This window comes from Callorhinus ursinus, unplaced genomic scaffold, assembly GCF_003265705.2.
Source record: "Callorhinus ursinus isolate GAN/ISIS: 27379988/994484 unplaced genomic scaffold, GSC_fseal_2.0 scaffold73, whole genome shotgun sequence".
Classification (NCBI taxonomy): Eukaryota; Metazoa; Chordata; class Mammalia; order Carnivora; family Otariidae; genus Callorhinus; species Callorhinus ursinus.
In genome coordinates, this window is record NW_027397135.1 from 602,121 (window position 1) to 615,928 (window position 13,808).

Sequence of the window (13,808 nt, forward strand, 5' to 3'; positions counted from 1 at the left end):
GGGGGATGGGTTAGCCTGGTGATGGGTATTGAGGAGGGCACGTTCTGCATGGAGCACTGGGTGTTATGAACAAACAATGAATCATGGAACACTGCATCAAAAACTAATGATGTAATATATGGTGATTTACATAACAATAAAAAATTTAAAAAAAAAGATTTCTAGCTTCATTACAGCATGATTTTTGATAACCAAAATCTGGATACGACCTAATGGTCCAATAATAGGAGAATGGTTAAGAAAAATTAAACAGATCAGTAGGATGAAATATTATATAACCATTAAAGAATGTCTGAGTTAAGATTAGACTTCAACAATGTAGGGAATTTCATGTGATTTACAATGTTAAATTAAACAGAGATCCAAAATAGTTATTACTTTATACATTCTTTTATTATTATTATAAAAGTAATGCATTTTTTTAAGGATTTATTCATTTACTTGATAGAGTGCATGTGCGTGTGAACACAAGCAAACTCCCTGCTGAGCAGGGAGCCCGATGCAGGGCTCGATCCCAGGACCCTGGGATCATGACCTGAGCCAAAGGAAGAGAGGTTCAACCAACTGAGCCACCCAGGTGCCCCAGTAATGCATATTTTCTTAAAAACAACAAAAAAAAAAGGCAGAAAATGCCAATGAAGGCCAAAAAGAGCACTCATAATCCTGCCCAGACATTATTAATGTTAATATTACTAATATCGCTAATAATTTCATAGATAGCCTTCAACAAATATTGCTATATACGTAATTATATTTCTACAAAAAAAAGAGAAAGAAATCAGAGTACACATACGTTTTTGTAAAGTACCTCACCAGAAGCAATCTAGCAAATGTTGGACATTTTATTTGTTGCAACTGAGAAAGAGAAAAGCAGATATCCAGGAGTTGGCTGGGCACTCCCAGCTAGGCCTTGGTGCTCTCTGGGTGAACATAAACAATTTTACAGAACACCAACATCAGACAAGGCCTTGTGACTATGAAAGATCAGGACAAAAACAAGACTACTTCATAATCATGTCTGAACACAGACAAAATATGAACATTTTGCAAGCCACATAAATGATCAAATATCTCCCTATCCTGGCTAAAATGAGAGACTGCTGTTTCTTTACCAATTATATTTTTAGCCTTAATTCTTTCTTCCTCTTAGATAAGATTTATTAACATACCCAATGCTAGAATTACTCTTGCTTCCTGAAAACTGAAAGGAAACAAACAATAGGGGAGAAAGAACAAAGGCAAAAGGAGGGCAGAATTATCCCACGGTGATACATACATATATATATATACGTACACGTTCTTCCCTCTCAAAAGGCTTGTAATACTCATTTTCTGCAAAATCACCATTCTGATTCAAGGTCTAACGGACTAACTGCTTTCCAATGACAGCATACCACCCACCTACTTTTGGAAATACACTGTACGCCATTCCTAAAATCCAGGTACTATGTGTTCACAGCTCCTAACATGGACCCTGACACAAAGTTGTGTTCAAGAAGCAGATTCGGGCCAAACAATCCTGTGAAATGACTGTGACTGGGTTTGTACTGGTGACGCCAACCTACAATACTTGCAGTTAAGACCCCTTTGCTTTAATAGCCGTATCTTAAAAAAAGAAAAAAACCTCCCCAAGTTAATGATGGTATTTACACAGCTTTTATACAGACAGACAACACCTCTCAGTGGTCATGACAGTCAAGGTATTAAACCCCACAAGAAAACATGATGAGCAATCTGAAGTAGGCCATTATTCTTATACAGTCATTACTCAAAATATTTAAGAAAAATCACAGCACTCTCAACACGCAAAGGAAGGTATTTTCAGTAAGAAGCAAAGGATGGTTTGATTGCTCTAGGAAGACAGATGGTAAGCTTTATGTCAGAATTCAGCGGGAAGCTGCAAACAATATGGAAATATTAGGTATGGAAAAGTGAGCTGAACTCATGAAAGAAAAAAGGCGTCTACTGTCAACAGGCTTTTGATGAATATGAAACAAGAGAGACCACTGAAGAAAACGAAGCTGCCACGACTCCATCTCAAAGACTTTGGGAATCCTACATCTTGACATCAAAAAAGCAATAATGTTTGAGACAAATGAACTTGATTTTGAAAGCAGTGAAGAATGCCTATTTTTGACACTGAAATGACTCCTACGTTAAGAACTGGGTTTCTGTTTTTAGCTTCAGCCAGTTCAGTATGTACAGAAAAACCTGCCAAAATATACTTTTATGATATAGCTATTTCATGACTTGGTTTTTACATATCTAAAAAATGTTTGCGAAGGTTATACTTGTGTTGTACTTCCTATTAATGGGTGGTTTTTAATCAGTTTTGGTATGTGTAAAGCATGAAATGAATTTCTAGTAATGGAACAACAATTTATAACATAGTACTTGAAAAAATGGAAGGTATTTATTGGTTCAACATGCAACCATTAGGACATAAATTTGGTAGTTGCTTGTGGAGTAATGTGTGACAAACGTCCGCATGTATAAAGCTGCCATCTGATCACTTGCAGAAATATCATCCTTGAGATCCACTGGACAACAGACTGAACAGGATAACTGATAGTCAAATTCCTTTTGGCCCCAAGAACCCCGGCTCCAATCTCAGCAGAAGATAGCAAACACAGAAGGAAGCACCTCTCCATGTCATGCTTACTGGTTCACTGGGCTGTCAGGATTCTAAAAATATCTGCATTAGTATAAAAAGCCACTCTCAGTGAATCCCCTTCCAGAAAGGATTCAGAAGGCAATCTGGAGGGAAAAAAAAAAAAAAGAATGCAATCTGAATTTGCAGATCACTGTTGGAAATTTACAGAAGCTAGCTGATGCTACCACCTCTGTCCTTCAGGTAAAACCTGCCATGAGCCTTCAGCCCCGAAAGCAAAGTGCTTCTCCTCATTTCATGCACACAGACCATTTCCTTGTTTGCTGACTGACATTTTCTAGCTTACAAAGCAACCTGTCCCTGCGGCCAGGTCCCCTCATTCTATCCCACCACAATGCCAAACAAGTGACTATCTCGTTTCTAAAAATGAATTTGGCTGCAAACAGCATCGTGACAATTTAATAATTTGTCAGAGTGGTAGAACCAACTATTATGAAGTGTATTTCAGAGTTCAAAGGTAAAGGTCGTAGGAAGCTAAAGTTTATCTGCTGACAGAGAAAGCTGAGCAATTAAAAAAAAAAAATCCAGGTAAGATCTGCTTGGCAGACTTATTTCTAAAACAGAAACCTCACTGCTATGCTCATGTATTAGAATTTTTGCTACACAAGAGGTTACACTTAAAAAAAAAAAAATCCATAGGGTCACATGTTTGAAAGCTCTCTCCAATGGCACTTTTAAGAAATGTGCTTTTTCTTTCCTTTTTTTTCCCCCAACATGGAAACAAAACAGAATTTAGAATAAGCTTTTTATGCTCAAGTGTCAAGCAGGAGAGTCCATAAATCCAGCTATGGCGTTCAACTACTGAGAAGTTACCTTGAAAACCTAAAATAAAAGTTTATGCCAAACAGAACTACAGCCTCCTCATCCTAGTCCCTGGTGGATAAGGAGCTATCTCTAAAGACCTAAAAAGCCAGAACCTTAAAAAGGAAATAACAACAAATGTGTCAAACTACAGTCTCGAGTTTTTTCTGCTATGTTGCTGTTTTGCAGGGCTATTCTGAACTGTATGTTCTAGTTACTTGAAAAAATGTTTTCACAGGAATCAACATTTTTAATAAAATTAGAACTAAAATATTAAATTAGGCATCTCAATTTTTCTTATGAATATCCCATTGTAGGACTTCCGTTTTCCTCATTTCAATTCTCTAGTCTCTGTGCTACTTTCACCATTGTTACAGAAGTTGGCATATAATTCAAAGACTCATTTAGCTGTCAGTCTAGGGAAGATCAGTGTTCTTAAGGGTTAAAAATGCCTTTACTCCGGATTCCACCTTCATCTAGCTAGAATAATTTTTCTTTTAAAGGTGGAAGGTCATAACCTCTCAGTGACGCGATATGTCTTTACTCTCTTTTCTCCCTGTAGGATCCGCCATCTGCTCTGAACAAAGAGGTCTTGATATCTACAATATATGATTATCACAATGTTATCACCATTTGCTAAATGCTGGACTCTTCAAACTTGCTCTGCTTAATTTATAGTGCTAGTTGAAAACTGCAATTAGAAAGATCAGAGTTGCAACTGGGCCAATGTCATCTTGTTTTTCTCATTTTTCAAAGGTATAAAGTGCCATAACTTTGTTATAAAAAAAGGCAGATCCTCCTAAAAACTTGCCAACATTTTCAAAATGAAAATGATCATTTCACAGTACTGCCCCCTTTTTAGTGTCACCTTCTCAAAGCCTTTTTCTTAGTTTTTAAAATCAAAGATACAGGGGCGCCTGGGTGGCTCAGTCATTAAGCATTTGCCTTCGGCTCACGTCATGATCCGAGGGTCCTGGGAACAAGCCCCACATTGGGCTCCCTGCTCAGCGGGAAGCCGGCTTCGCCCTCTCCCACTCCCCCTGCTTGTGTTCCCTCTCTTGCTGTCAGATAAATAAATAAAATCTTAAAAAAAAAAAAATCAAAGAGGCATTCCCTATTGAAATCAGAAATATTTCCTGAAATATTTTCAGCTAAATAAATGTATTTTACAACAAACAAAACACACTAATGCCAAAACCATACAGCATAAATGATCTTTAAAAGTACATACCAGGGGTGCCTGGGTGGCTCAGTCGTTAAGTATCTGCCTTTGGCTCAGGTCATGATCCCAGGGGTCCTGGGATTGAGCCCCGCATCAGGCTCGAGAAGGCTGCTTCTCCCTCTCCCACTCCCCCCACTTGTGTTCCCTCTCTCACTGTGTCTCTCTCTGTCAGGTAAATAAATATAATCTTTAAAAAAATAAAAAAATAAAAGTACATACCATACACGCACAGAAGGAAGACATCGCTCCAGGGATTTCTGCAAACCACAACAAACTGGTACACATTTTGGAAATCTAGTTATTTAACTGCCTTTGTACAAAGAGGTCATTTTAGGGGCGCCTGGGTGGCTCAGTCGTTAAACGTCTGCCTTCAGCTCAGGTCATGATCCCAGGGTCCTGGGATCGAGTCCCGCATCGGGCTCTCCACTCCATGGGAAGCCTGCTTCTCCCTCTCCCACTCTCCCTGCTTGTGTTCCTGCTCTGGCTATCTCTCTCTCTATCAAATAAATAAATAAAATCTTAAAAAAAAAACAAAGAGGTCATTTTAGTTTACTGAATAAACACTACTTTTTTTACTGCTTAACATATACATATTTATGTAAGAAACTTAATGGATCCAGAAAAATCAGTTGATAGTTTGTATGTTACAAGTCCCTGAATGGAAGACACATTTACATAGCAATGTTTCTTAAGCCTCTAAAAAATGTAAGAGAAATTATGATGGCTTTTTAAAGAGAAAGAACTCAAGATCAAAATGTTTCAAGAGTAGCTAATTTGTTTGTCATCCCATAAATAATTACAACAAAATTAGTGACTCTAAAACCTAAAAAGGGTATTGGCACAAGGATAAGTATACACAGATCAAGAAAATTTAAAGTCCAGAAATAAATGCTAACATTTACAATTAACTGATTTTTGACAAAGAGGCCAAGACAATGGCAAAAGAATCATCTTTTCAACAAACGAGGCTAAGACAACTGGATATCCACATGTAAAAGAATGAGCCTGGACTCCTTCCTCACACCATACACAAAATTGACTCAAAGAAATTCTAGACCTAAATTTAACAGTTAGAACTAAGAAACTCTTAGAAAAAACACAGGCATAAATCTTCATGACTGTGGATCAGGCAATGATTTCTTAGATAAGACACCAAAAGCAAAGTGTCAAAAAAAGGGGGGGTGGGTAACAGGACTTTATCAAAATCTAACACTTTGATAGCTCACAGGATACCATCAATAAAGTGAGAAGAGAGGTCATAGACTGGGAGAAAATATTTGCAAATCATATTGATAAGGGACATTATGTATATACAATATCTAAACAATTTTTCATTAGTATATAATAAAAAGGCAAATAGCCCAATCAAAAAATGAGCGAAGAATCCAAAGAGACATTTCTCCAAAGAAGATATACCAATGGCCAATGATCACATGAAAAGATGTTCAATATCATGAATCATTAGGAAAATGGAAATCAAAACAATAATGACATACCACTTCACACCCAGATGGTTATAATCAAAAGACAGATAAAAATGAATGCTGGTGGGGCGCCTGGGTAGCTCAGTTGGTTAAACATCTGCCTTCGGATCAGGTCATGAACCCAGGGTCCTGGGATTGAGCCCCACATCAGGCTCCCTGCTCAGTGGGGAGTCTGCTTCTCCCTCTGCCCCTCCCCCCTCCTGCTTGCTCTCTCTCTTTCTCCCCCAAATAAATAAAATCTTTTAAAAAAATGAATGTTGGTGAGAATATGGAGAAACTGAAACCTTCATATATTGCTAATGAGAATGTAAAATGGTGCAGCTACTTTGGAAAAGACTGACAACTGAATTGTACACTTTAAACTGGTAACTTTATGATATGCAAATTATATATCAATAAAGCTATTAAAAATCTTAGAAAAATTGAACATAATAAAAAAATCTTTAAACAACTGATTTTAGGGCGCCTGGGTGGCTCAGTCGTTAAGCGTCTGCCTTCGGCTCAGGTCATGATCCCAGGGTCTTGGGATCGAGCCCCGCATTGGGTTCCCTGCTCTGAAGGAAGCCTGCTTCTCCCTCTTCTACTCCCCCTGCTTGTGTTCCCTCTATTGCTGTGTCTCTCTCTGTCAAATAAATAAAATCTTAAAAAAAAAGGAATTTTCTAAAAAAAAAATTTAAAAATAAAAAATTGATTTTATATCACTTACAATGACATGTGTCATTATATGATTCTTCTTATCAAAATATCACACATATATACTTTTATCAATCCCAATATACTGGGCCCTTTATAGAATCCATTTAGTGTGTTTTTTCTTTTAAATTATTTTAATCCAGAAATTCTAGCTCAGTATCACTTTTTAAGAGTTTTTCACCAGATGACCTGAACAGTTTTTATTTTACTTTCATCTTCTATACTCATAATTAAACATCTTTTTGTGCTTGAGAAGAAATATCTACAGATGCATTTCTGGAGAACTGAACAGGAAAAAAGGAGAAATCAGAATGCTCTCTCATAGAAAAATGAACATAGAACAAACTGTCAAGTAGTCAATGATAACCAAAGAGATGAACCAAACCCCTGATGCTCTTGCCTATTCAGCATTTGGTAAATTCTACTTATTACACTGCCTCTCACAGTATTCATCTTTGTATAAATTCCAGTGCTTCCCACATTAGCTCACCCACACTTGAACACTGGACTACTTGGTTGTCTGCACAATGCTCACGTATCTACTCAATGAGCTCTGGCCCAAATAGACACATTCACACTATCCTTCCTACAGATGTCTATAAATGATATCAAATGCTAAGTAGAAGGATGAAGAATATGTAACTGACACAGTTCACCCAGGCATCCTGCAGGTGCACAAAACATCCATGTAGTAATACTACTGTGGCAAACTTGATGAGACTCCAGGTATCCCCACAGTATAACAGCAATTACTAAACTTCAAGAATAACCAGGTTACTAAGAACACAAATTAACACAGAAAAATTCCACCTTCAGAGTCATATTATCTCTATGCTCTTCATACCAATACCTTCAAGAAAGAGGGGACAACTGTAAAATTTCTAACTCCTAAAATTGGATACTGGAACACAGAACTGCATCCTACACTAGGAAAATACTTAAAACCAAAGTGATTTATCAATTTTAAGTGTATGAGGGATTATTATCAAGAAGGCAACTGAGGGTGCCTGGGTGGTTCAGTTGGTTAAGCATCTGCCTTTGGCTCAGGTCATGATCCCAGGGTCCTGGAATTGAGCCCTGCTTCAGGCTCCCTGCTCAGCGAGGAGTCTGCTTCTCCCTCTCCCTCTGCTGCTCCCCATGCCCGTGCTCTCTAATAAATAAAATCTTAAAAAAAAAGAAGGCAACTGAAGCAGATTCTCCAGCCCCAGTCAAGCCTTCAGATGACCACAGCCCCAGCCAAAATGCAGACTGGAGCCTAGGGAGAGACTCTGAGGCAGCACTACAAAGTAAACCACTCCATAATTTCTGAACTGAGATAGTAAAGTTTGTTGTTTTAAGCCACTTAAAAATACAAACACACAAAAAACCACTCAGTATTCTTTATCTCCACTCAGTTTTAAATAAAAATGCAGGGATTTAAATTATAGTGGAGTGAATTTATGCTGTGTCTCACCTAAAATTTCTTAACTAGAAAACATTAAATAAATAAATAAATAAATAATAAATAGGAACTGTAAAACTACTCCTTCCTGAGGACAACAAAGACAAGATTTTTTTTTTTTTTCGAAGAGTGAATCAGCTGCAGATCTAAGCTACAGAATGTTAGATTAAATCTGTAATTCCCACTGACTCATCCCACAGACATTTTTATGTGAGGCTGATGAGGCTACAGCCTATGGATCACCATGAGCTGGGTAGTGGGAGGGAAGAAGCTGGCTGGCTCCCAATCAGAAATCAGGGCTGGTGCAATGTTGGCTTCATGCTGTGGAATGGAACTGGGATCTGCAATGAGCTACCATTACAATGAGCTAAAACCAGTGCTTGAGAAATACTAGGTAATGACCAGTATGCTTTCCTGCCCAATCCGTCTATGAGGCAGCAAACCAAAGGAAAACAATAGATAACTACCATAAAACATTCAAAAACCATTTGGTAGCTGAGTCTCAAGATAGCCATTCAATAGGTATAACTGCTACAGAAATAACCACAGACCACCTCGTTTTCAATGAGCTCTAAGCTGGATATGAAGTAATATTCAGCATTCCAGTACACTGACAGCATTTTTGTTATAAAAATGGTTTAAAAATATCACTGGTTAATAAAAATAGGAAAAAAATTAACTTGCCTTATTCCATAAGCAGAAAGAGTCTTTAATTTTAGAATTTGCTATATCGATACACAAACAGGTAATGCACAAAAGAATTACTTTCCTCTCTTATTTTTTAAATAGCACTAAGATAATAAAATAGGCCAGAAACAGGTCAGTAAAAAACAGCCATAATTGTTCTAAAACTTTATCAAAGCCTGCAAGAGACTTCTACAACAAGAGGTAAAAACCTGAGTTTAACTTCTCTTTTGTTACTTTTAAATGCTACTTTTTTGTTTGTGGAAGGGACATTTCAAAGCGCTAGATGATAGTTCCAAGTGACAGCTGTTTTTCTTGCTCTGTATCTACTCCAAAGGAATATCAGTGAGAAGCACTGAGGTCCCATCTTTCCCAAGAGATGATGGTCTTACAATTTCACCACATTGGTCTTTCTCAAAATTTCTCCTAGTGAATAGTCAAACATTAAAAATATCATGGATAAATTAAAAACCAAACAGAATCTCTGCCCCACACCCCAAGACATTATGTAATGGTAGACACAAAGCGTTTACCTTCTTCCCTCCAGTCACAAACTGCTTGCAGCTGGATCTCACGAAATGCGGGTGCACGGCAATGATCTGCGAGGGAACAAGGACCCATCACTGGTTTCGGAGTCACAGTTAAAGCACAGAATGAAAATCCTTTATACATGACAGGCAGCATGATCTAAAAATTATCCTGCTAGCCAGGTAAGAAGTCATCTATTCAGGTAATAGTCTGCAACGGAGGACATCTGAGTTTTGCTCTTCTGTGAAAAGATTTCTCCTGTGAAGCCAGGTCAAAGCTAAAAGATGAGAGTGAATTTGTTCTAGTTTCTGGCTGAGTGAGGATTCTCTGAGTGGGCATCCACTCTTTAGGGTCAACTGAGGCAACAGGATGTCACAAATGTTTGTAACTGAATATGATTTACAGAAGAAACCCAGAGAAAGAACCCAACGATCTCCTTGTCCGGGATGCCTTCCAGTGATTTGAGGGCACCAAGTGGAACAGGTGGGGCAATGGTTTTATCTTACCCAACTGCAGTTATCAACCTTGTGTTTTTAGGGCCAATCTCTGTCTGGAGCTCCAAGGTCATGTTTCTGAAACCTCCATACCGTTTTCACCAGATATACTAGTTATCTGAACTCAAGACCAAACTGGCAACGTCCTGACTCAAAACATCCCTTCCAGCAACTGATGGCATCGCCACACACCACTGCCGGGCCAAGAACCAGCTCCTCCCTCCTTCCTCACGCCATCCAACCCATCATGATGGCCTGCAGCCAAGTCAACCTCCGAACGGCTTTCTACGTCCCCATCTTCGACTCCCCCTTGAATACTCCTGATGCTCCCATTCCTGAGGTCCTGCGGTGCCCGACCTCGAGCACAGCATTAGCCTCCTGAATTGCCTTCGGCCTGCAATCCCTCTCCTGCTTAAATCACCCTCCACACTGGCAGAGTTGCCTTTCGAAAACACACATCAGATCCTATCACTCCTTTACCTGTTGATCAATAAGTGTTTGAATAAACAAGTGAGAACAATGAATGACCTCTCCCTTCAGTAACTCTAATCGTCACTTTCATGACCGTGTTAGCTAAGATCACTCCTCCTGCGCACGCACGGATATCAGCCCTCCAATCTATACTGTAGATCATTGCCATACTTGTTTTCCTTAAGCTTAGCTCAGTTTATGTCACTTCTCTGCTCTTAAACATTCAATAATTTCTCCTTCTCTACCACATGGGGTCCAAATTCCTTAGCCTGAAAATAAAGCCAGCCCCAATCTGCCTGTATGGCTCTTCTGCCAAGTCAGTGTTTTATACACCATCTAAACTAGACTGTTTTTGCCACTTCCTGAACACAATTTGAACTTTCTGGCTTCTCCGTTTATATTATATTGTTCTTCCGCATGGAAAGCCAGTTTCTCTGTCTGCCCTGTCCCTTTATAAAAGCCACCCAAATATCACTCCCCCTGTGAAGCCATCACTAACACGGACACCTAGAAGTAACTTCTCTCAGCTTTGGACTCCTTAATATTGTTTGTACCTCTTTGAGTCCTGCATCGCAGACTGTGTGTATGTATCATCTCACTCACTGCAAGAAAAGATTCCTGGGGACAGACTGATATCACAGTCATATAACACACATCCTGTGCTCTTTTATACCATCAAATGGTATCTAGTACTTCCTAAGTGTTGAAGAGACGCTTACTGACAAAATTAATGCAACATTGGTAGTGCTCAAAGTACTGTAATCCTTATTGCCTTCATTGAGAAAACCCTTAGAAAAATTAAAACTTACTGAATACTTACTTTAATGGGGCAGTCAAAAGTCTCATGAAATTCTTCTCCAGAATACAGTCCAAATACCTGCACCTGAAAAGTAAAATGGATCCTGTCAGTTCACCCTGATAGCAACAAAGAAGGCTGCTGACTCAGTGAGAATACATACTATTGATTTAAAAAAGCAGAATATTTAATAATCTAAGGCCCCTGTGATCTCTATTAACTATCCAATGAAAACAATTCTATCAGGGTGAGAGTACTCCACTCCAATTAAGCTTTTATAAGCATCTCATGGAAAGAGTTCCCTTTACTCACCACAAATTTGTTTTATTAAATGGATGCCATCTTTTAAAAATGAAATAGATACAAATAGATTATTAATATTCTTTTATGAACTTCCCATAGGCTGGCCCTAAAGGAATTTTTTCCTTCCCTTGAAGGAAAAAGGTGCTTCTTTTTTGAGTCATATATATATAAATCAACCATGCAGATCAATGTGGCAAGAGATTAGGTGAACTGCACTTCATTTATAATCTTATGTTGAATCTATTGAGAGTGTATAAATGTAAGATTTAAGTTTCTACTTCCCATTGCCTCCCTTAAAGTTGTTCCAGACTACTTTATCCATACTTAAAAACTGAATAATATACATTATGGCCGAGGGTACGAATCACAAATTTACAGCTTGATAAATTTTGTGACCTAAACATATCCCTGCAGACCCCATCCAGATCAAGAACTAGAACCCAAGAAGCGCCTCTGTGTTTCTTCGTATTCAGTAACACCGTGACAAATTAACCACTCCTCTGAAGTCTATCACCATAGATGAACTGTGCTGGCGTTTGAATTTTATATAAATAGGATCGTGAACTATTTCACTGGCTTCTTCCTTACAAGATTTATCCAAACTGTTATGTATAGCAGTAGCTGGTTCTTTGCCATTGCTGCATAGTATTTTAATGTATGAATATACCACAATTCATATACCCGCCTTTTCTTGATCATTTGGGTTGTTTCCAAATTGGGGCTATTATAAATAATGCTGCCATAAACGCTCTTTACAAATCTTTTGGTGCACTTCGATACACATTTGTGAAGAGTACAGAAGTAGGAGTGGAACTGTTTTCATAAGCTATGCATCTGTTCACATTTAATAAGCAGCCAAACCATTTCACAAAGTGGTTTTGATCAATTTACACTCTTACCAGCGGAGCTGAAGACTCCAGCAGCTCTCAAACACTTGGAGCTAACTACTGGGGCACTCAGAACTATCTCCCAACGCTTGCAATGTGTGCATTCTTTTTCTAGTACCTAGAAGAGGGGCATTATTTCTTCTTTAATTTTGTAAGCATTCACTAGTGAAGCCATCTAGGTGGGGTCTATGTGAGAAAGTTTTTAATTACAACTTCAAATTCAAATTCTTCAGTAGTTATAAACTATTCAGACTTTTGATGTCTTCTTGTTTTCATCTTGGTAAGTTGTGAGTGGTTCAGTTTTGCGAGTCTGAAGAGGAAATTTACTCCTGATACAATTTTTGGAGACAAATTCATTCACGAAGAGGTGAAATCATGAGGACGCCCATTTTGTGACTGTTTTCCCATCCTGTGCCAAATATGTTTTCTGGGTTCCAACAACAGCCACATGGTACAATGTAACAAAGAGGGTACGTGATTTACCCGGAGGTGGTCCGTTAGAAGACATTCCTGATTGGATAAATGCATGCATGCCCCACTACCACCTTGCTTCTCATTGTTTGGAGAGAATGATCATTACTGCACAATTAAGATCCCGGGATACTAATGGCCAGACCCCACTCTAGACAAACTAAACAGTTCCGCTGGGATGGAACCGTATTTTAATTAATTTACAATTTATTTAAATTGTTTATTTAAAACTTAATTATAAATTTTAAAATAATTAGGGGGCGGAGCAAGATGCCGGAGGAGTAGGAGGCCTGGATTTCGTCTGGTCTCAGGAATTCAGCTCAATAGGGATCACACCATTCTGAACACCTACGAACTCAACAGGAGATTGGAGATAAGAAGAGTAACAACAGTCTGAAGACAAAAGTGACCACTTTCTGGAAGGTAGGACGTGCGGAGAAGTGAATCCGAGGCAACATTCGGGAGGATCGACGGCGGGGGAGGGGGCCTCCGTCGGCCGCTTCTGCCAAGTGATAGAGCCGCGGAGCACAAAATCGGACCTTTTAGAAGTCGGCTCCGCTGAGGGACGTTGCTCCAGTGGCTAAGCGGAGGGTGGAACCCTCGTGGGACAGTGTGATCGCAGGACCCTCGGGGTCACAGAAAGACCGGGGGTGCCTGAGTGCGGCAGAGCTCCCAGGAATTGGAGCGGAGAAGCTGGCTGCAGAGACGGAGCCGAGGCGCGGGATCTCAGCTCGGGGTTGCCATAAACTGTGACCCGCGGCCCAGTCGGGCTACTGCTCCTCCAGCAGGGACCCAACAAGCGGCAGAGGCCGGGAGACTCCCCTTCCTTCCCGGGGGGGGGGGGGGGGGGGGGGGGGGGGGG

At 39.4% G+C, this 13,808-nt stretch overlaps 1 protein-coding gene across 3 annotated transcripts in view; it reads right to left on the reverse strand.

The window, feature by feature from the left end:
* Positions 1-13,808, reverse strand: part of VPS41 (VPS41 subunit of HOPS complex) — a 218,056-nt gene that overhangs the window by 94,869 nt on the left and 109,379 nt on the right. For all 3 annotated transcript variants that reach the window (XM_025853045.2, XM_025853046.2, XM_025853047.2), the window contains 2 exons: positions 11,310-11,372; positions 9,530-9,595 (listed from right to left, as the gene is read on the reverse strand). In XM_025853045.2, the coding sequence (XP_025708830.1) occupies positions 9,530-9,595; positions 11,310-11,372 (129 nt within the window). The remainder of the gene's footprint in view (positions 1-9,529; positions 9,596-11,309; positions 11,373-13,808) is intronic.